Raw genomic sequence first — 24,046 nt, 5'->3', positions numbered from 1 at the left:
TACATAGAAGTATCCAGCTTTGTGTCCTGCTTTTCTTGCACAATCCACACCAGCGTTTCACCATATGTTTCTAACAATCTATGGCCATCATCAGCCCCAGAACTTATATGATCCAAGGATTCTAATGAATATCAAATACCAATTTACATAAGCACACAGGACTATTCTAAATGGGGTGAATATGCTAGATTTCTCCCATAGCGCTTCTAATGTTTGTAATCTACAAAATGGATTATAAAATAGAAAGATGCACTAGTCTGGACTAAGTAAGACATATTTTTTTGGTTGATGAGAAAAACTTGAAGTATTTTAACAATGCGTCCATCAGCGCCATTAAAAGCATCGGAAAACAAATATTAACATTTACTTTCACGACCAACCGGAATAGTCGTCAGTGAAGACTCATATGCGTACACTGGTGTTTTACGGAATTAAATACTAGTTAGTTCCATGGAATATATCATCCTTTGCTGTATCAGATGATTCGGTAGCATGAATTTAATTTGAAAATCAAAAGCACTCGCTCCATAGAACCGAACCACGGCGAACCCCCCAATTTTCCCAATAACACATCGCATGCTTGTTGCCGGCTTCTAGCAACAAAATATCTAATTAAGTTCTCGCATTGTACACTAATGAATGGGTGCATTCTTTCATTTGAAGTATGTTCCCCTTAGGCGTTCGTTGACACGATTCGTATGCACGGCTATACTTTCGATCGAAATTGTATTTTTATTCGATCGGCCTTCCTACACGTGATATTTCTACTCAACAAATAATTATAAGCTGGGCACAAAAGAAAAACTTGGATTTATTGTTAAAATATTTTCAAATAAAAAAAGTGATTCTTTTTCTATTGCATTGCATTTGTAACTTGCACACTGTTAATAAGAAACTTTAAATAGTAATCCTGGCACTCAGGTGTTGGCGATTAAAAAATCTAAAACTTCCGGGGGTAATATGCAACTGCTTATTATGCATATGTATGGCCAAATACTCCTACTTTCTCATCTGATTGATTTTTTTAACTAACTAGGCTTTTTTACTTTTGTTTAGCCAGTCCTTTCATATAGGGAAGGATTTCACTGTTTGTACTTAATTCGCTCTATAATGTATCCATAGTTGGCAAATATATGAAAAATAATTAATAACAGCAATACAAATTTCCATTTTGGTGTTGAAAATATATATAAGTACATTCGATGATGTTAATCCTCTTGTTACTTGTCTAAAGATATGAAAAATATTGTTAAAAAAATTCTTATAAAATTTCTTTGAATAGCTTCCAATAATTTTTTTTCGGCAGAGTCCGTAATGTTCCGCTATTTGGTCTATTTCGTCTGTGATTAATGACTCGAATCTGGTTTTGGTAAAAATATTGAGTATTAATGATGTTTTGGTAGCATTTGGCATCCGATATTTGATAAAAACTATGTTAGTGATGAAATTGTCCGATGATACGTTTGATTCGCAGAAATTTGGGATACATTCGAAATAGAAATGATTTTCACATAAAGAGTTTTCTTAACTTATTTATAAAGAAACAAGAATATCCACTAAACCATTGAATGGAGATAAAATAACCGGTACACACAAATAAAATAAAACTCGTGAAATGCTCGTGATGTTAGACTAAATTGCCCTCAACGCTATAAACACTCGCATTTTCCTAAATTACTCTTTTTTTAGTACCCTTCGAACAAACGATCCTTCCAGCAAATGTAAATACTGATTGGCGAATAAAACGTCACTTGTTAAACTAAATTCCTCATTACATTCGCTACAGAACCCTGATTTCCGAGTCCCCCTGGAACCAATATCCGCAGCGGCCGTGATGATAAACCATCGGTACGCATTCCTCCTTATTTTCCTAGTGTGATACTTGGGAAGGAGGGGTTGATTTGTTTTTACTCCTTACACCAACCAGGACATTACCAGGCCGGACATTGCGAGAAGTCGGAAAACGGTCAATAAACAGACTCCTGGTCAACGGGGTTCAATAGCTGAACCGCAAACCTAACCAGCAAGAAACAATGCAGACAGGTAGAAATTATTGGCCTCCCGAGGTACTAAACTTTCCGATTCAATGACTTCCGGATATGGTTTTCCTTTCGCCTATTGCGCATTGCCGCGCGAACCTGGTCGGATGTTTTGTGGTGATGTACTAAATTCCGGCAACTTTTTTGGTCAAAATACCGCAAAAGCAAGTTTCAAACCAAGTTTTTCTTTGGCCTTACCTATGTTACTCTCTGCAACTTACTTACACTCGGTTTATGAGCGGGCGTTGAAAAGATTCCTCAACTCGATCATGAACGTCTGTTCTCAGTCAGAACTGAGCTAAACTTGAGCGACACTTCATTTCCATTACGTCCGGCTGACCAATGTCGCAATGCTAATTTCCACCGAACAACAAACGGCCCGTTGGCGTGTGTCGCGCGGTTTGAAATAAAACTAACGGCCCATGTGTAGTCAAGCTGGCAGCTCGGAACATTTCCCGTCACCAATTCACTTCCTGTTCGAGAGCACAGGAGCTGCCGAGGGTGATAGGCGAGGCCACTACATACTGGTCCTCGAGCCGAGGGCTAGAACGTGAAACTATTTTTATGACTTTCTGCTGCTGGTCACCAAGGCATTTTCCGAATCGTCTTACGAAACGTCATCGTCTTACGGCTGCACCGTACGCCAGCACGCGACGCGGTTTGATTTCCACTTCCAGTACTGTTGTTTATTGTCCTTTTTCGCGATTTACGATTATTAGCGTTCGGTTGCTGTAATATTCATGATATTGCATATAAATCGTCGTTAATATGATTAACTTCCCACTTTCTGCAATGAATGTCGCCACACCTGGCCTGGTCAATACTGAGACAGGGCAGCCAAATGAACGCATATTCCTCGAAGGAAGCAAAAGTTCAAAGGAAAGGCGGAAAAACAAGATAAATAGAATACCCCTTTCGAACCCTTTCCCCCACGCCTCACGGACAAACTATATACCAGATATGTACTAATAAATGAAAGCAATGCAATTGCAATTGTTGAACTTCGTTTGCTAACTGTGAGCTATGAACAATCTAATACGGTGCTCTTCCCACTTACAAGTTTATATATAGACCTTCAATTCTAATTCAGTAAAGTTCCAAAGTTTCTTCAGCACAGAAGAATCCTGCAAACAATCCGCCTGTCTTTGCGATGAGAATTTCAATAGGAACGTAGGTAACCAAAAACTAAGCAAAACCATCAATAGCTCGACATTCATTCCATCCATTGCTTTAATTACACGGACCGGAAAGTCAAACAGAAACTGTCTGAGCGCATAACTATCATTAAGAGAAGTCGAGCAAAGTCAACTGTCAAATGGTAACAAATATTTGAAAAAAATTGAAAGTGTACTGCAACCTTTTATAAACCATTATTTATATAATAATGGTAAGCAATCGAGGCACAAAAGTTCGTTTCTTTGATTGCTTTATTGTATGATTTAGTTTTTTTGGATTCGTTTAGGATATTTTCTGCACAGTTTGTATTGTATTGGTTTTCTTTCTTTGTTTTTCTATAAAATCTTCGCTTATCTATCTCTTGTCAATTACGATATGTTACCGTTATAGAAATTTTTTATATTAGTTTCTTTTCCAACGACGCTTTGCTGAACTCGACGCATTGCTAGAGTATTGTAAAAATAAAGTATAAAAATGTATTTGGCTTTAGTGTTTGTCGTGGGCAAATTATTATTTCACGCCATTTTTTATGAGCTATGAAAGAAGCTTACTAAACTGTTTGTTTATGAAAAGATCTAGGAATTACATATAAAGAAGACATGTTTTTTCTCATCTGGATTGTGCTGATGGAGTGGTTTTATAGGTGATGATTTCCTACATTTACCAACACAACATTGTAGTAGCTTAGTTCATGTTTCTCATCTAGGCCACTAATTTTAAAAAGGCATCAAATCCTTTCACCTCAGTCGCGTGAAGGTCCTGGAATGAATTTCCATAAGAAAACTGAAGTACTCAAGCTACGATTCTTAAACATTACACTCAGAAACGTGCGCGCGGGACCTCTTCATACCATGAATACAACTCGTTGAGTAGAAGACTTCCGGCTAGAACCGTCGGGCCAGGACGATGTTGTGTCCCGGAATGTTGAGAATTGCTTGCAACGGAAGGGATACAACATTGGACTTCTTGTAGCGTAGAAAATGTATGTATCTTTGAAGTTCTGGTAGTCAAACATAAAGCAGACTTTCGTTTCAGTAGAAACAAAGTTGTCATACCATGAGCCACCAATGTCCGCTAGTTGCATAATAATTGATATTCGGACGATTTGAGACGTTACAGACGTTGCGCAAAGAATGGCCTTCGTGTCGTCCAATCGCCATTGATTGGAAATCAAAACGTTAATAATGCAAAAACTCGCCCTCATCGAGATGATAAATGAAGCCAGCAGCAGCAGCACCAGCGGGATCATATTGCACACGTGCCTTGGCATCCGGCATGCAATGCGCGACACGTTTATTTCATTATTTTGCAGCCCGTTCTTCTATTATTCATGAATTATGTGCTCGAGACAATCGAATTCATAAGTTTATTAAATTGTTTGCTCCTCAAGCTGAGACGTACACGGCACCGGAAGAATGTCGCTGGCGGCATTCCCACAACACCGCCGAACAGTATCGAACACCATTTGGTAAAACAATAGTCATAGAGCATCGGGGTGCACGATCTTGTCCGTTGTCAAGGTTCCGTGCTGGGAATTGTTGCGGGCGCATACTATCACACTAATAGGAAAACAACAGCCTGACTCCATTGCATGCCATCGCCACGCATGCCATCTTCCCAGAAACGACTACGAACCTGCATTTTACCAAACCGATAGACAAAACAGAGTTTGAGCGGTAATTAAATTGACCCGATTCAAGTTCAATCTGTTCGAAATTATTCGAAATGTAGATTTTGGGTCAAAAGGGTTTGTGTATAGATTGGGTGTGTTGGTATTGGCATCTATGTCTAAAAGCATTAGCTTCTCATTTAGGAACGCACGGTGCATGTCGATGAGGCCATGGTGGTACACTCCTTTGAGATTTAACAAAACGTGTACTTCCATCCAAATTTGTAGGAAAAATTGTCACAAAACCAACGTCTAGAATAAACTGAGCCAATTATACCATGGTTGTATCGCAGCTTGGAAGGTTTATCACTAGAACTTAGTTGAGACATACTGTTTCGTTTTACATTTCTTCCTCTTTACTCCTGCCTGCCTCCTCCAAACTTAATAAAACAAATTATATGGCCTGTAGTCTATATGTAACAATTTTCTTTCTTTCAGCTTGGTTACAATGTTCAAAGAATGTCGAGGAGCAAAAGCGTGCTAAACAACATTACATGTTTGCCCAAGTCTCACTAATGAATCTGATAGAACCCTTGATGACAATTCATGACGAAACCCTAACGACCGCCGGAAAGGAAGTAGTAAAACGTTACTGACTTTTCTGTACATAAATCACCAGTGCAGCAAAAATGTCTTCCAGTTCCATCAACTTTACGATTCATTCATCACTCACACAAGAGATTTCAATTAACAGCAAATCAAGCGGCTTATCAAGCACGACTATTTACAGTACAGATATTAAATGCCGCTGGTTCATAGCGGTGGTTTCTGTTTTACACCCCAACCATCACATTTAGAAGATTAAGCTGAAAAAAAACACTGAATGTGTGTAAAGACAAGCAGCAAATAACAACATGAATTCAGCGAATGATCGTGCAAAAAGGTAAATCTGTTGATGCGTTTGTTCCAGTTCTCCTCGGCCGCTTTCCCATCCATTTCTTATCTCATTCTCTTTTCGACCCTTTCAGTACTTATTTTTGTTTTAGAATTTATGCCCGTTTTTTTCTTCCAATTCTTCCAATCGTGCACCAAGCTGTTTCAAAGAACTGCTCATTTTCAACGTTGAAAGAAAGCGGCAAAAATGCTCTATTCGAAGGCACTATGAATGGCTAGCGGCCATGATGGTGGAGGTCGCCATCGAAACCCTCTATGATATGATTTATAACGAAAACGTCCATAATACAGCCGCGGCCCATCAGCCGAGCCATACCACCATGAAGCGCCTCCCGGAAGACACCGCCAGTCGTAGTGACCGCCAGTCGGTCGGTAGTTGTCGATGCTTAAAGAAAGGTTTAAGCATAATTGCACAGACTACGAAAATCCTTACCACAAAAATCTCTTTTGATATAACCTTTCACGCTGATGAGAGCATTCTGCTTACAGAAGAAATTCCTTTTCCATCAAACATAGTCCCTATTTTACGCCCTCGCTGTTGAAACTACAGTTGTTTATAGCGAATTAGCTCACCTACTTTATCCTTTAGCTGAAGAACATTCATGCTTTCCGCTTCTCTTGTCCTACATTGTACATTAATGGAAATGTAGAGTACATGAGGCTTGTTAAGAAATATAAAGATGTTAGTGGTAATATAGTTATGTTTTGAATTTATGAAAACTGTGAATCGTTCTAGCACGCTCTTTCGCATTTATAATCATAAATGGAATTCTTTTAAATATGTGCTTGTATTTAATTTATTTTATTTCAATGTATTTCAATATTTGCAACATTCAATAGATTTGATTGTCTTTCATTATTTCCTTAATATATTTTATTAAACTTTTCGTTCCTTTTTATTACTTTCATATTAAACAGTTTTCACAAAGTGCTAATTTAAAACGATTTAAACGAATTTAAAATTTGTGTAGCAATATAAAAAAACACCCTGCATCGTGTCTTAGCTCTTTTCTAGATGTCATATTTAATTTTGCTCTTTACAACCTTCCAAGTATATCATAGTCCCTAACACAGAATCACTTCTATAATCACTTCTTTTCACCAAAACCAACCTTCGCGACTCTCCGGAAAGGTGCCAAAAAGGGGCCAAAGTGCAACGGCAAAAAACCCATCGCTCAACGGCCACTTAAAATTGTTGAACCGTGGTAGCCTTCCTATCAACCTAGCCATGTTGCCGATCGATGGCGGTCATGTGTGAATGAATATCCCCATCTCTCTTCACCTCACAGCCTTATAGAGTTTTGAAGCGAACTAGAACCAGGAATTCGGTTGCGTTATTGAATTCCGCCGTGCGTCAGAACGGAGTTGGCTGGATTGGTGCTTCCGGTGAAAAACTTAGAAAACTCAGATGAACGCTCATGCATGGAAAATCAGAAATCGATACGTTACCTTCACTTGTAGCAGGGGCGAGTGCTAGCCGCAATGACTTCTTAAAATGATTTATATGTTAACTTGTTCTGAGAAAAAATACTTCTACTTTTGGGAAACTACAGCAAAAAGACCGAATTTTGCGTTTTAACATCACATCTCATCATAAGCAGCAACCAAAAAAATGGATGTTGTCAAAGCGCAAACAATAAACCGTTTTAGAAATGTCACACAAGATAAGTGTTTTCTTTGCTCAAATGCTTGCCACCATTTGTTACAGGGCAGCAGGGGTATTTATTCGCGTTATGCGCGAAATAATCAACATCCACGGATAGAGTATCATATATAATATAAGCTGACCGTGTCAGGATTCGTCCTAACGAGCGCGCATAAAAGTACTGAACGAAATTGCTGGGAGCGCTTTTTTCCTCTACTCGTATTGATTTCTTATGGCAACTGCAACTTTATACCTTCGACCCTGTGTCGACAGGCCAACCTCAGGGATCATTGATCCTGCGATCCCGGCGTGATCAGTCAGCTGATCGCTGAAGTACCCTTTTCTTTGATCACTATCGATCGGGCTATATTTTCTTTACCCAATCGATCCATCACAATACCAGCACTTCTTACGAAAGGGTTTTCTCAATCCACGGAGAACAAACTGTAGCAATTCCATAAAGAAAGGCATACGACCTGTAAACTTGGTTAGGTGATACATTATTTTTGATGATTGGTGAATAGACCAATATAAAAAAATGAAAATTACTCAAACATGCTGGTTGAAGCTTGACATGTGTTGAAGCTTGCTTGTTCAAGCCATGTTTCAAGTTTAAAAAAGGTTTATTTCATATTTTTTTTAAATGTGTAAAAAAAATCCTTTCATAGTTTTGTATATTGATTGGTTATTTGACGGTGGTTACAGTACAAGTACAGTCTAGCTTATTAAATAATTTTATTTTGTTTTGGGAAAGAATTCTATACATGATAATGCTTTAATAATTGTGATTGCTTTTGAAGCAGTTTGAAACAGAAACGAGAAACCAAATATTTCTAGATTAATATGAAACAGATAGCTTTAAGGGACATTTACTTGAAGTTTAGTTGATACTGTTCTTAATTTTTACAATCAAGGGGAAATTATTGTTTTGTTCATCGTAGCGATATTCCAAAGTAAGGTGAAACAAACCCGATCTCGTACACATTCGACTGGATATTTCAACAAGGTCTATTCATTCAATATACTTGAAAAATATCGAATTCATACAAAATTCTCATAAATGTGCCTTTCCCGATGTAGGCCGTTGATTTACCTGGGTAAAAAAAATACTATTCAACATATATGTTGACTAACATTCCCCACCATCGATACACAGAGAGTGACCCTTGCAAACATGGACAGTTATCATCTGTTTGAAATCAGTAGACACTGCCAGGGTAGGTTATGCTTTCCGATATTCAATTTCAATCAACGTTAATAGCAGTTCCGCTGAAGATGCGGAATGCGCGTACAGGTCGAGAATCGCGCGCTCACTATCCATTCACATCACGTTTGGCTGCGCTAATGCATTGATGGTATCATGTTTAATACGAACGGATGCAGCAGGGGAAGCAGAAAGTGCAGAAATCAAAGAAGTTTCGCTGTGTCGCTTTCACTAGCATTCCTGTCCGGGTTAATAGATGTATCGGAACGGAGAAACGAGGCGCTGCTTGAGTATCGCAACGAAAATATGAAAGGAAATCAATGTCCAGTTTTTGCTTGTCCATTACATGGGCAAATTGTTAGTCAAACGTTAAGTATCGTACACAACATAAAAACAAATAATTGACTAAGATGAAGCTGGGCCAGGAACAGGAAGACATCCTCATGGTATGCAGTGCTGGTGAAGGTTGCTTAAAGAGTTGAAAATAACTGCGCTTATTTCCTTCTCAGGTGGAGGATGTAAGTTACTGTAAAAATGCCCAATAAATCAAACCGTTCGTCTGTTTCTTAAGGTGATAGCATGCTGCTTTCGGTAAACTTTCTAAAGTGATGTATTGCTCCCAGAAGAAACAATCGAGCTAGTTGAGATCGTTTGTAATGTGCTGCATGCTAGGAAGTACAACACCTCAACATCTACGATGGAAACTGGATGACGACAATGGCGACGTCGACCGCAGAGCGTTAGTAAACACCAATTCTAGTGAATTTTTTCCCCCGTGGTCATCGTCTTCACTTATCTTCCGGTGAGTCCACGATGAGTATACGATTCCCGCTGGCGTAACAGAATGTTCGCAGTATATAGGTTGACAGTAGCTGGCTAAAACAGATGATGATCATGTGGAGGAACAAAAGAGTTGAAAATTAGATAAATTTTCCAGCAAATAATGACAAATATGATTTGTTTAGTAATAACGTGATTAGTGTAGCAAATATCTTCCTTAACTCTGTCAATCGGTAGCAATGCTTTTTTCGGATATTATGATAATTGTGTTGCATTCATTTCCGCAAATTTCGAGTTTTGTAAGCTCTTTTTAAAGTCCTTTCAATTGATCCATTTATTTCGTTTAATTTAATCAGTTGGCTTTTAATTATTTCCAAGCATATTGTGTTTTTTTTATGCTGGACATATAAAATAGTTCGTTATTTTTCTACAAAAAATTATTTTGTAAATTATTTCAAACTAGCATTTATGTTTCACCTGACGAGAGTACAGAAATTGGTTCTGGAAAAAAAACAATCAAAATAAATAATATGTAACTGTCGTGTATAATACTATCGCGTCTGAAAAATGTAATATTATACGCACGAAAATACGGTAAATAGTTTTTTCTAATATTTTTGAAGTACTCATACGCCTATGGAGTGATAAAAATTGAGCGAGAATAATATGTAAAACTGTCTGCAAATGCATTCAAAATTACCGTTAACCAATGACACTATCTGTAGATTGCAGGCTTGCCATTTGCAGGCTTGCAGCACGAAGACAAACAATTCACTTTTCCTTTTGCTTATTCACGCTCATTAGCTCATCTTCCTTTGTCCATTCTTATTCAAAACACATCAATCACTTGAGTATGATTGTATTGGAAGAAATGGATTATGTAAACTTACAGACATCTTCCAGGTGGGAAACTCTTTTCTTTTGGTCATGTTTAGGCTACGTGAGACAGCCTTTCACCAACTACTTCCCCTCTAGCATATCTCAGGGAACTCAGTCGGTGTTTTTTCCGTTCGTAAAAACATTACTTCCAGCGCATGCTTACTTTGCAGAAAAACACGTGTTTAACGACCATCTACGGGAAGTCGGTAATGCCGGTGTGTTCGGATTGCTTTGGGGCGCAAGCATAAACCATAACATGAAACAGCACCGTACAACATGAGGTATGAAACACGATGCCATATAAATGTATTAACGCGCGATAGCGTCAAATAGAAGAATCGCTGCACCGGCTCGTAACGCCATTGTAAATCCGGGGGACATTTGTTGTTTCCATTAGTCAAAAAATCTCGGACCGATTTATGCAAGGGCTATTCGTACCGTACGCCTAACGTCAACCATGCTGCCTCGGTTCCTACCGATTTGACGTAAAGTATAGTCGAACCTACGTAGTTGCATTCGCAACCGAGTCGGGTTTAGGTGCAGCAAGTGATTCGTGCTACATTGCCACAGGCTTTAGGTCAAATCGGTAGCATTGCAGGATGGAAGAAAAACATGCCCACAGCAAAACCTACGCACCATAATGCAAATGAAAAATACCTACGACGTTCGTTCAACGCAACAAAGGATATCTTACTTGAAGAACGATTTCATAGTATTTTAACCCATTTCAATTCTTCTCTTTGCTTTTCTAAAGTTTGCATGACTTCAAAGTTTGGTATTCTTCATTTAAAATCTGACCCATTATCATATTTATGCAACGCTCTGTTACGCAAAGTGTTTTTTTATGAAAACATATTAAAATGCATCCGCTTTGATCTACCTATGCAACATTGAACTATAAAAATCCTATAGATGTAGTTTTTCTCTTCGGGCTATGATTTATTTTTAGACTTCCACAGTTTGCGTAATGCGAAACTCTTTCAGTCGCACCAGGAAAAACATTTTGCACGTTGCAGTTGTAGGCGCCACGATTGTACAAACTATCAATATATCAATTTTAATGATTGTTCCTTCCACGTTAGCCTACAATATATAGATGTATCCGTTTCGTATTAAATTTGAATACTTTTAAATTGCCACCACATCATCCTTTATCCTTTCATAGCTTCCAACAGCGTACCGAACAGTGAGCCTTTATCGGCTAGCCATTTGCTGCCCCGACGCATTACGCCTTCCGACGTTTTCCAGGAAGCCCAACCGACCGTGGCCACATTCTTCAAGACAGTGACGACCCATACTCAAGCACTTTAACTTGAGCCATCAACACCACTGACCAAAAGGTTTATACGAACGTATTATGCTCAATTATATGCAAATTAGATAACACCGATCAAATTCAAATTTACATACATCAGACACGTACACCTCAAGCTTTGTAATTAATTTCTTGCAAATTTAAACGCATCCTCCAAGTTCGTGGTGCTGTTTGTGAACATACTTGCAAACCTTCTGAGCCAATGTTCAGCGAACAACCTTCTATTAGAAAAATGACCGAACATCGACTAGCATACGTGGTACATCATATATCACAAATCCGTCGTACTTATCTATAACAACGTGCCGACAGCGGCGAAAGCACCATCAGACACAACAACCTTCGCCAACAGGAAGACGAAAATGGTGGTCAAATTTTCGTCCACATATCCATCAATTTATTCAGCATCGCGTGAACGAACGGAGGCATCGCATGCCATCTGTTCTTTTTGAATACCTGGTAACCATATACCCTTCGCGGACGTTCAAGTCCATTTTTGAACAATCGCTAGTCGGTACGGTCCTTTTCATTGAGTGAGTGATCTGACCGTTTTCACAATACCAGGTGACTACAATTCTATAGAAAAATACAATAGAACATTATAGACATCACACAGACTGGACAGATAAATTATTTGTTGTATTCTGTTCCACACATTTAAATAAAAACAAATGATTTGGATCTAAACAATCCAGCCACAGTGTGAATTGTTTGTAACCCATTTTAAAGTCTTTTAATAGTGAATTGATACCAACATAAAACATACATAAATAAAGCTATCAGAGATGACGAACATTCTCCATCTCACGAACATTCTGTAAACCACATTTGGTATTGTCAAATGCCATGCTAATAAACCAGCAAACAGTAAGTAAACCGAAATTAATCCGTCTATCGTAACGATCCGTATAACAGTGAAGGTCGATATGGTAAACACAGGGCGATTATCAATTTAGGCAAAATTTTGTCAATTTGTTAATTACTTCTGATTCTTTCAACCGATCTTCACAATTGACACCTTAAATGAAAAAAAATTGAAAAAGACACGCAAATTGACGTGAGATTTTCGGTCCTGATCAGTTTTCACAAAACGTGATGGGAAACTCCATCCTGAAGCGAAATGAAACAGCACCCTGGGGGCGGATAGTGAAAGCGATCTTGAAGACCATTCGCAGAATCGAAAACATTTTTGTATCAATCAACACTTGATTGTCTAATTGTTTCTTTAACACCAGATATGACAAATCGGCAAGTTAGATGTGCGCGAATGAGATGACGGATTATGATTCGGATTCAGAGATCCGGATCTCCCAATGGATTTGAATCGAAAGATTCGAATCCAGCCTTGATTTGATTTTCCCAACACTAGTTGGGAGCTTTAAAGCTCAGCTATGTTCAGGTGATCCAAAACACTACCAGCACCGAGTGTTCCGGAACTGGTAAAAGAAAAACAATCGATTGTTCCTAAATTATTAAGTAACAAATTAACAACAGTGCAGTTATTAAAGACCATTTTCCTTATCGTAGTTACTGAAGATTGAACGATTCATTTTCAATTCGTCTGGCAATTTTTACTATGTCGATATTTACATGGAACTAAACTCATCATTCCATAGTTAGGAACGGTGCAAAGTTGTAGGTTCAATTTAGAACTGTCAACCCTACACTTCGCGCCAAATTGTTAGCATCGTCGTGTTGAAATTGCAGCAAAAATTTTCATTCATCTTCCAATTGTCGTGTGAGCTGAACGTCTGTGCCGATCTCTTGAATATTCCTGTCTGTTCAAGGCCTTGCCCTACTGGTAAGTATTCATTTTGCCACCAAGGCTTCGATATCACTTTGTTGTTTATCCACCTATCTGTACTCGTAAACTTTCGTTTACGTCTTGTTTCAATTTACAGAACCAAAATGTTCGAAGCGCGACTCAACGCTAGCAGCGTCCTGAAGAAGGTGCTAGATGCCATCAAGGACCTGTTAAATGAGGCCACTTTCGATTGTAGCGATTCCGGTATTCAACTGCAAGCGATGGACAACTCCCACGTTTCGCTGGTGTCGCTATCGCTACGCTCGGATGGATTCGATAAATACCGATGTGACAGGAACTTGTCGATGGGCATGAACTTGGCAAACATGGCCAAGATCATGAAGTGTGCCAACAACGACGATACAATTACCATGAAAGCACAAGACAATGCCGACACCGTGACGTTCATGTTCGAGTCACAAAACCAAGAGAAAGTATCCGACTACGAAATGAAGCTGATGAACCTGGATCAGGAACACCTGGGCATTCCGGAAACCGATTACGCCTGCGTCGTTCGAATGCCCGCGATGGAGTTTGCCCGCATCTGCCGCGATTTGTCGCAGTTCGGTGAATCCGTCGTTATCTCCTGCACCAAAGAAGGTACGAGATTCTTCCGCCTGGTATTGAGTCTGATTCAATCTAACAAACGCTTACCTTTACTACAGGTGTGAAATTCTCCGCTTCGGGCGATGCAGGGTCAGCAAACATCAAATTGGCGCAAACCTCTTCCGTAGACAAGGAGGATGAATCGGTTATCATTGAAATGCAGGAGCCAGTTACTCTCACTTTTGCCTGTCGCTACCTGAACTCGTTTACTAAAGCCACACCACTGTGCAACCAAGTGCAGCTGTCCATGTCTGCGGACGTCCCGCTGGTCGTCGAGTACCGAATCCCGGACCTGGGACACATCCGTTACTACCTAGCCCCTAAGATTGAGGACGATGAGAACTAAGTTAAATAATAACATTCGCCTATATTTTTTAACAAAATGTCTTTCTTGTCTTGTATTTGCGTCACGAAGACCAGTAAACTTTTAACGGAAAAACGATAAAGTGGAAACAAGCACAGAAGCATTTTGAATTCAATCATACAGACAGGAAGTACGTTGTGGTCGTTACCGATAAGAATTATACATTAATAAAATTATTGAATCCGTTCAACACCTACATTATAAGTGTTTCGTTGTATCTCATACTTACCTGAGAAAACCTTCGATCAACAACAATACAGCATTAAATAGACAAGCTTCGTTCATGGCATTTACCTAAGTTTATTGAATTCAGATGTGTAACGGCATGTGTAATTAAAAGGTCAGTACACACACACACGATAAATATGGTAAAAAAGTATAAAATACGTCAAACAAATTGAGAAAAAGAGATTTAACTTTCCACGATGTAGTTCGGATGCACGACCAGCAGAGGATCTTCATCTTCGGTTAACGCCTTTTCGCCCAATGTTGCCATTTTCAGTGGAATGATAACTTGGTCCTAAAATAAAAGTAAAACCGAATTTGTCAAAAGAAAAATACCCATCATTAAATCCCATACTTACATGGTAGATCAGACGGTCGACCACCTTCTCGATCAATGTTTTTCTTTCTATGAGCTCTTCTTCGGATTCAATCTGCTCGGCTACTTGCTCCAAATACCAATTGATCAGTTCCGACTTCTTTATGCCCTCTACCTCCGCTTCCTCCGCTTCCAAGCGGCTTTCCTCGTTTCGCATATGGATGACCAGCATGTTCGACAGGTTTTTGTACTCTTCAAAGGAAAGTGTCAGCTTCTTCTTGGACACCGTCGCCCCTCCATCGTGTCCGTTCTCATCCGTTCCATTCGTATGTTGCGGCGTTCCGCTGGCCGTGTCCTCCGCCGTGTCCATCATCGCAATCTCATTACCTTCCTCTTCTTCATCATCCAGATGGATGTCGGGTTGTTCAACGCGAATGATCGATTTGTTCAACAGCCTGTAGGCTTCTTTCACGTGCTGCACGGTGACCTCCTCGCTGCACTCCATCTTGGCCATAGCCTCACTCAGTCGAATCATGCTCTCCAGCTGCCTAACAGTAATGCGCCAGGTGCTCTTACCAGTCGTGCCCGTGTCGCGTTGCCGCAAATGTCCGTAGTTCTCAACGAGCAGATCCAACGCTTCTGGCGTGATGATCGGCTTGAACTGACGAGCAAACATAATGTACCGAAGGACGTCCTCCCGCGAGTATGCCTGCTCGACACGATCCTCAATGTGCGAGTGTAGATCGACGATCTTGCGTGCGATCGCGTAATCTACAAGCTCGTTGCATTCATCGACGAGAATAAAGAACAGATCAAAACGCGACATAATCGGTGCGGTTAGCTGAATGTTCTGTTGCAACGATTTCGAACGGTCATAGCGACCTCCGATGGGATTGGCGGCAGCCAGAATCGACGTACGAGCGTTCAGTGTGGCCCGCACACCTGCTTTAGCGATCGAAATTGTTTGTTGTTCCATGGCCTCATGGATTGCCACCTGATCGTGTGGGTCCATCTTGTCGAACTCGTCGATACAGCAGATGCCGTTGTCGGCCAACATAAGTGCACCAGCTTCGATAACAAAGTCGAAGCTTTCCTCATCGCGCACCACGGCGGCAGTGAGACCGGCAGCTGAAGAAGCCTTTCCGGAAGTGTACACGGCGCGCGGAGAAAAATCGGCCACTTGCTTCAAGAACTGAGACTTTGCCGTACTCGGATCGCCGACAATGCAAACGTTGATGTCCCCACGAAGTGTAGTTCCTAAATTCAATCAAATAATATCAAGAGAAGAACATGGATATTTTTGCCAAAATATTTAAATAGAGTTTTGCCTTTCTTGAAACGAGATACTTACTTTCTAGGGTAGTTTTGGCCACACCTCCGAACAGCATTAATAGGATTCCGCGCTTCACTTCGTCATTCCCATAGATAGACGGAAAAAGGCTATTAATGAGGTGCTGATAAAGTCTCGAATCTCGCGACATTTCATAAACCTTGTTCCATTCAGCATCCGTCATGTGCTTCTTCATGTCCTCCGCAGTGACTTCGCTCATGGGCCGATCGGTGCCTCCGAAACGCGATGAGGTCACTTGAACCGAACAGGCAAGGAAAGCCATTTTATAGTTTAAATCTCGCACACCCAGTGCCTTCAAGCCACGCACTCCCTCTGCCGCATTATCGCCCTGCTTGTGACGTGATCCAATCTCAGCCTTTGCCCCCGGCAGCTGCAGGGCTCCTACGTCCGGGATGACGATCAGTGTTCCGGTGAAATCGTATCGATCGCCCGCTTGCACCGTTTCCACCATCTCTGCGCGTAGGATCACCTCCACCGAGCGGGGAATGCATCCACGCGGAAGTTCTGCTTGTGTTTCCTGAATGCGCACTTTCTGGAAATCAACGAACAGCGACTTGTCCACCTCGAGCATGAACCTGCGCCGATTGGCACACACCGGATTGCGACAGATGGTGGGATTGGTGAACTTGAACTGCTGCTCCACGTCCCGTATTTCTGTCTGACAGTCAAGACAGACGAACGTTCCCGTCACCAGCTCTGGGTGAACCGGGTGCGTGCGTACAACCTGGCCGGAGATGCGGATAAGCGTACCAATTTTGGAAGTGCTTAATTCGCGCACCTTGTGGCGCGTCGGCACGTCCACGAACGATACGTAGCATTCCTTGGGCTTCTTAAGGTTGGTGCGGTCGCGGACAAAGTGCGACACCGACTGACACAGGTAAGGGAATATGCGGTAGTATTCTTCGACGATGGCAGTAGCGAGCGTTTGGTTGTACTTTTCCACATCGTCGAAGCTTACTTCCAGCGTCGAGCGATCAGGATTGACCAGACCCTGCACGGTCGTGAGATACTTGATTTCACCGTCTTCCTTATACCTAAGACAAATTGAAAGAAAAAGGAAATAACACCTGGTAATCGACGCCGGGCGTACAAACAACCAGCCAGTGGGCAGTTACTTACTCTTCCAAAAAGTCCAGGAACAACTTTTGGCATCGAACTCCAACTTCGTCACGTACTCGAAGCTGCCCAACGTGTGCATCAGCTACATCCATGATTATTGCACGAAAGACACAAAATAAAACAGCTTAGAAAGTTATGAAAATGGTCCAGAACAAACAGTGCCTCCACAACAGAGCCCGAAATATTTACGCTTTGGGCGGGCGTGCTTGTCAGTTTGCGCGCCAAAATATAAGCCACCACCTGAGTTCAAAGTCGTATTCCCACCCCTACTGCCTATGTAAAGTGTGTATTAGAGTTGGGAAATGAAGCTCCGAGAAGAGATACAATTTTCACGCTCCGATCCAGGAAAGGAGCGAAACCCTTCATTATCTCCGGGCTCGCGAATAGACAAACAAAAGAGCCCTCTTAGAAAAGAGTCACCATATCGTTGCATTCATTGTATCGATCATATAACGATAAACTTGGTATGATAGTGTACAGTAGCTTTCGAAGCATGTAATATAAATCACATTTTTGAGTTTATTAGTTATTTACACTAAAAAACTATCATTTCAACAGTTTGTCAGTATTTTCTCCCTCTTGTATAAAATTTTTGGCCAACTTAAAAAATACAATTGGTAAAATCCCAAATGAGGCCAAGCCGTCGCCGCATCGTGCAATAGGTGGCACATCTATTCAGTTAGAATATTTGAACCGTTGAATTTCCGTTAGAAGCTGTAATGATTCCAACTAATCGGTTAAACTGGGCAAGATGGACAGCATAAACCAATGATTTGGACTGAGTTTGAAATGGAGTCGCGCCAGATCTATCGAAAAAGGGAGTTTGTTATAAATTTGTGAAATAAGAGGAGCCCGTTGGCACCCCCCCCTCATACCGCACTCCTAGGTTGATTGCGTAGTCGAATTTTCATAAACTCATGCAAGCAAAGCATGAGGGAGTTCATGTTGTACATCCTTTCCAGTATAACCATAATCTTTAATTTAACGAGAAATTCAATTCAAACGGTTCACACAACGGCATTTGTTTCACTCATTGCATACCTTTTAGGTACATCCGCTCACAAATGGTGTAGCCACGACAGCGATTTCGGCTAGGGGGGCTTCATTTGGAATTTTAATTACGTATTTTATGTATTTTATTATTTAAATAATTTTTAAAATTTGACCCAAACCGGGAATTGATTTTCCCAACACTACTCCCAACAGACTGATGTGTACGCAGCCTAATATTTATTTCAAAATTGTTTCGGAGTTAATTCCAGCGTAAGGAACTAAGTTTAGAACGATCCTTACAGGAATGTACGCAGCCGAAACATTAAGCAACCGGCTGAACCGGTTAAAAATATTCAATTTTATGACTGATCCGTGACTGATTTCGGTGAATCAAATCACCGACTTTGATTTAAATAACATGCGATAAAAGTAATCAAACCCATCGTTTTCTTCTCTTTGTCTTCCGTAGTGTATCGTTTATTTGAATGATATTCTACATCTTAGAAACCGGAACTGTTTGTTGTGTGGTACTCTTTTTTGGTATAAGTTTCCGTAGTCACAAACAATTTCATAACATAAAGACACTTTGCATTGAAATTATCTTAATAACATATTAATTATCTCGTCATCCTTGTTAGTGCATATATAAGTTTTCATATAAGAAGTATTAAAGGAAGTCCTGATTATGGTCAAGAAAGGTGCACCTTCCAAACATTTACCTGATATAGTCAGAAAGTTATTGCACCATGCCCCTGAATGTTTACAAAATAATGTCGCTAAATAATACTGGATTTTTCATTCGATTTTAAGTTTTCATCTTAATGAAAATGCAACAGTTTCAACGTTACTTCAATTAAAATAAAGAAAATGTGCCTTATTATAACATATTTCCGAAGGACTGTCACTTAAAGTCAACGTCCTTGTTTGAATGTAACCAGTTATAATGATGTTAATGCGTTTTTAGTTTTTTTTTGCCATTCATTCATAAAACTCATCAATCACTTGATGTGCGAATTGAATAGTATTGAATATCATTTTAATGATTTCCATACACGAAAAGAAGGTACCCTATCGACTCATCTTCAATGTCTCTTTTATCTTACATTACCCTAAGGTCAATTGTTGATGTTCACCATTCTAAATCCATATGCACAATCATTTAAATAGGTAAAAAGTTTATAAACAAAATAAACCTATTGTAGTTTGAAGATACAGAGCTTAGAGTCGTGCACAATTCGGTTAAATATTCAATGTGATATCTTCTAGAAATGTTTAAGTCATATCAAATGTACCGAAATGAATGAAAGTGTTTTAAGAAACATTTTCACAATATTTCACCAAAAAAGGAGAATTATAACCACTATGTAATCTCAGCTGACGTCACCCTTTCATCTTAATTTAGGCCTATAGCGACTTCTATCCACGCAACGTAGATAATTGCAATAAGTTCATGCCTCGGAAGCATATGTGAGCACGGGTAATATAAACGTTTTGTATAGAACTAAAAGCATCATGTCAGATTTCAATAAGAATAACACTACCGAAACAACACAATACTCCAAGTGATATAAACATCAGACCATGAAAAACCAATGGATTTAGTTTGGGATGTTGTCTACATGGTCTAATTTTAAATAGTAAATGATAAATACTTGATAAAAATAGAACAAGTAGCACGAATTTTCGTAACAATATTTAATATGATGAAGTTTTAACATTGTGTTTTGTGTTACACTAAACGTGCTTCGTCGTAGCTTCGGTACAGGAGTGCTTTTCGCGCCATACTTCTGCGCATTGCTACTGCGCTGCTAGCAACGGATTCGCAATTGAAGTTTTGTCCTCGTTCTAAATAACCTATCGAGTACGATTTCGTGGAACTGAATGCAGCATCCGCCCGTGCTTTTTATAAATACGTGTGTACTAACGTTATAAGCGCCATAAAGTTCCCACAGTGCGGCGGGAAAACACAGATAGACCTCCGACCCAAGTTAAACTTACTTTTAACAATTGTTAATATCCTTATTAATTTTACTGAAGGGCGGTATATTGTGGAGTGCCATGTGTTTGTGATTTAAATAGTGTAACCAAACTACAAGTGAATTGTTTTCACTTTGAATATCACTTAGCTAAAGTTTCAGTGATTTTTGAATACCATTGGAAAGAAATACTACGGTGAGCTATTATCAACATATATGTTGCTGTGTATTAATTTGCCCCCCAATATGGTACGATGCTAGTGGTCTTTTGCAAAAACAAAACTAATATTTGTCTCTAATAAGCGTTACAAAACAAACATTCTGAAGCAAATTATTGATTTAAAGCACATTAAACGAATAGTGATTTGATTCATAATAATGTCTATACTTGAAGTGTTAACTTCATAACTCACGACCATGAACAATATTGCCATGAATAAACTCTCGCCAATGCTTAATGTAAAGAATGGCGACACAGAAATAACAGCTTGCATTGAATGAAGCATTATAAAAGTCGGCAATAAGTTTACGCACCATTCTACCTAAGTGATGTGGAATCTGCAGACGGCTGCACGTGTCTTGAACAGTTGATATTCTTACACCTGCTCGTGAAAACCTTCCAATGTTCTGCTACGCGACAATGTGGACTGCATGATTCAATTTAACCATTAATTTTGTAGTCATCGCAATTGCCGATATTTTCCTGTGAAATCCATGTCCTGCGTATTCTCATCACACAACATGCAAGTTCTAATGTACGAGTGTGTACGCATAACCATAATGATCAAATCGTTTTGTATAATCATTATATTAGAAAAAGGCCGTATTATATTTTGTTAAATAATCAAAGCGTTTGAAAAATTTATTAAAATGTAAAATTTACATATTTTTAAATGCAACTTATAGTTTGTTTTGCCAAAAACTACTACAGTCTAATGACTAATGTTTCTATTGCTTTGAGATAACTATGTGTGAATTATTTGTTTCCATTCATATTGCATTCTCATTTGTTACCCTTTGTTACACATATAGAAAAATACCGTAACTTTCATTCATTTTAAGCGAAAGTTTCGAATGATGTGTGTTTGATATATTCTCAACTATACTTATTATTACGAATTAAAGAGTCTGTTCCGTACGTCTTTCACAGTCATTATTTCTAATCTAATAATCTTCTTTGAGACAGCCTTAACATATGCATTCATCGAGGTGTAATTTAACCTAAATTTCCATTTACCATCGCATGAAGTCAGACGGGCTCCAAGTTTCGGAGCCAGGTCGGCAAATCAATTTGAAACTCTCAAATTATTCACATCAGGTATCGGAGTGGAAGTTTCTTTCTAAAGAATTCTTTTGTCACAATTTTGTCACCACGGAGAAGCGAAGAACAGACAGATGATACCGGTGCGATAAAAAGCAAATCAAACCACGCATTCAGTTACCACCACGTGTATTGATCAAATGAATCGGTGAATTTAATTGGTGTAACAGGTGGCAGACTGCTTCAGGTAAAATGACGATGGCGTGGTTTTGGAACCAAAAAAAGGATCACCCTCCAATAGCACATCAAACATATGATGATGGTTAGAGATAGGACACGGAGTGTTTACATCACAAGATTTATTTATAGAATGCGTTTGTAAAAAATAAACTACGTGTGTCCCAGTCGCTGTCTAAATGTTGTTCATACCCTTCCCTTTGTTGGACACCGTTTAAAACTCGTATGCCCTCGTATATGCTTCCTAAAACCCCTGCCATAATAACCACCATTGCGATAAATTACGCACCCTCATCACGTGGGTCTCGCGGCAAAAGGTGGTGAGATAAAACATGCTCCATCAATCCGATGACATGAACGATAATTGCTTTAAATCAAAGCTGACATGAATTCATTATTTTCGCGACTGGAAGCAAACACTCATACGGCCCCAACCCCCGAAGCTGTATTTACTGTGTGAAGTGGATCCTTTTCCGGAAATTATAGTTCCTACCTCGTCAATTGGCGTCAGATTTGTTTTGAAACTGAACAAGCTTTTGTTTGCGAAGTACAAGACTGTTAACCGCTAAAGGAGCAATTGGCGAGTCCAAGAAGTAGCTTATGGTTGTGTTCAGCTAACCACAGGAAATCAACTAATTGGTAAGTTGGATTCTAGCTCTCGTAGATGATATCTTTCAACACTCGATAGAGTGTTTGGGTTAACACAAAATAAATGTCCTCGACATTGTTCTTAAATAACCTATTCAGAGACGCTGCAAACCGGATAAATTTTCAATTTGATTAGATTAAGTTTGGTTAGCATAATTGCTGATTTTATCAGGCATTTAACAGGGCTGTGCATTATAATTTCTCCATGCATTACAAACATATTTTTCTGTACACCCGGTAGGTGTAGTAAATTCAGCTAGGGCCGAGTTTTTAAAGATTTTTCTAATTTATAAAAAATGACGGCGTTTATAAGAATGTCATTTGCGCAATAAATTGAACTATTTATTATTGACTGCATTTTCCCGTGTATAATAACGTCTTTTCTATCCTCAATACTATTTTGGAGAGTACGGTGGTGTTCTACACAATCCGTTTCACCTGTCTTTATTTCGTAACAATTTTCTAATATGCTGTAGGATTCCGCGACCAAAAGACGACGAGGAGTTTTGGCCGGTAAAAATCTGGCACTAGGCACATCTCTTTTCTAATGTTAAATTTTCAACCATTAACTTTTTGTTTAGTCAATAATAATAATAAAAATTAATATAGTTAATAACTTATTTAAAACATGTTTTAAACGTAAGAAACGTACAAAGTTTAACAGGTGAAAATACGGTAGTTACTTTATGAATATTTATTTTGACAGAAATAAGTTTATCTCCTTAGAGTTATGATTAAAATAGCCTAGACCGCTCTGTTCGTTAAGGGCAATTAATTAACTTTTAACACGACTATAGTTCAATTATGATATTTTTCCGAGCAAATCCCATGATAGTCTTGTAAATCCCAGTATTAATTATTTCAAACAGTTTCCCGTTGTCACATGCAATTGTTCAATTGAAGATGATATATGGCGGAATATTTGAAAACTTTTCCCCACAACGCTGTCCATATCGCAAAATCCCAAAGGGCACAAGCTGCTTTCTAAAGGGAATCGACAAAGGTAGGGAATCGTTTTCTCAAACTCGTCCACGGCGTCGTGCCGCAAGTTTTGGGACTCGATGTCCGGTTCGCAAGCATAGCAAATTACCTTCACCAATATTTGATGGACTCAATATCCCCAATCCGGGCCGTTCTAAAGTTGGCGCGCTCATTAATTATTATAATATCATTCAAAGGTGCGGGCCCTGGTAACGAGTGTCCCTTTCACCTTTGATTGCAAATTATGTTTGCATATTATATCGAACCCGATGACGCCTGTCGATAGCGTACAACAATGCGTCCACAGTTTACCGGGGTGGTGCTTGGGGGTTGAAGAAATATTCCAAGCTCAAACGGGGCAGCCTTGAAGAACCAAGGTGCCAAGGAGGGGATACAGGATGGAGAAATTTATAAGAAAACGTTCATCAAATGTTCCCAGCAAGGAATGCGTTATCGATTAGCGTCGGTGCCCAGAAGACACGCGAACCCCGGCTAAAATTGGGCAACAACTCCGGAAGTGCAACAGGTTCGGCAAGGTGTCGGGCTGAACGGAACGCGATGAGT

The 24,046-nt window shown here is 39.6% G+C and overlaps 2 protein-coding genes across 2 annotated transcripts; one reads left to right on the top strand and one right to left on the bottom strand.

Moving 5' to 3' along the window:
* The first annotated feature begins 13,273 nt into the window (after positions 1-13,273).
* LOC131262605 (proliferating cell nuclear antigen) lies at positions 13,274-14,571 on the top strand. Its single transcript, XM_058264648.1, has 3 exons — positions 13,274-13,402; positions 13,503-14,005; positions 14,071-14,571. The coding sequence occupies exons 2-3, from the start codon at positions 13,510-13,512 to the stop codon at positions 14,355-14,357; spliced, it is 783 nt and encodes a 260-aa protein (XP_058120631.1). The 5' UTR covers positions 13,274-13,402; positions 13,503-13,509; the 3' UTR covers positions 14,358-14,571.
* An 80-nt stretch (positions 14,572-14,651) lies between these two features.
* Positions 14,652-17,548, bottom strand: LOC131262067 (DNA replication licensing factor Mcm6). The gene is made up of 4 exons (XM_058263982.1): positions 17,387-17,548; positions 16,268-17,301; positions 14,960-16,173; positions 14,652-14,895 (listed from the first exon to the last, which is right to left on the bottom strand). The coding sequence occupies exons 1-4, from the start codon at positions 17,476-17,478 to the stop codon at positions 14,788-14,790; spliced, it is 2,448 nt and encodes an 815-aa protein (XP_058119965.1). The 5' UTR covers positions 17,479-17,548; the 3' UTR covers positions 14,652-14,787.
* Positions 17,549-24,046: the final 6,498 nt, after the last annotated feature.

The sequence above is a fragment of the Anopheles coustani genome, chromosome 2 (assembly GCF_943734705.1).
Source record: "Anopheles coustani chromosome 2, idAnoCousDA_361_x.2, whole genome shotgun sequence".
Classification (NCBI taxonomy): domain Eukaryota; kingdom Metazoa; phylum Arthropoda; class Insecta; order Diptera; family Culicidae; genus Anopheles; species Anopheles coustani.
The sequence above is the reverse complement of the archived record's forward strand: the minus strand, read 5'-3'. Positions and strand labels throughout refer to the sequence as shown.

Bases quoted from the DNA above. Each gene is read 5' to 3' on its own strand.
- LOC131262605 (XM_058264648.1), top strand. From the start codon at position 13,510: ATGTTCGAAGCGCGACTCAACGCTAGCAGCGTCCTGAAGAAGGTGCTA. The intron at 14,006-14,070 runs GTACGAGATTCT...CCTTTACTACAG, and splicing joins TATCTCCTGCACCAAAGAAG to GTGTGAAATTCTCCGCTTCG.
- LOC131262067 (XM_058263982.1), bottom strand. From the start codon at position 17,478: ATGGATGTAGCTGATGCACACGTTGGGCAGCTTCGAGTACGTGACGAA. The intron at 17,302-17,386 runs GTAAGTAACTGC...AATTTGTCTTAG, and splicing joins TTCCTGGACTTTTTGGAAGA to GTATAAGGAAGACGGTGAAA. The intron at 16,174-16,267 runs GTAAGTATCTCG...GATTGAATTTAG, and splicing joins GGCCAAAACTACCCTAGAAA to GAACTACACTTCGTGGGGAC.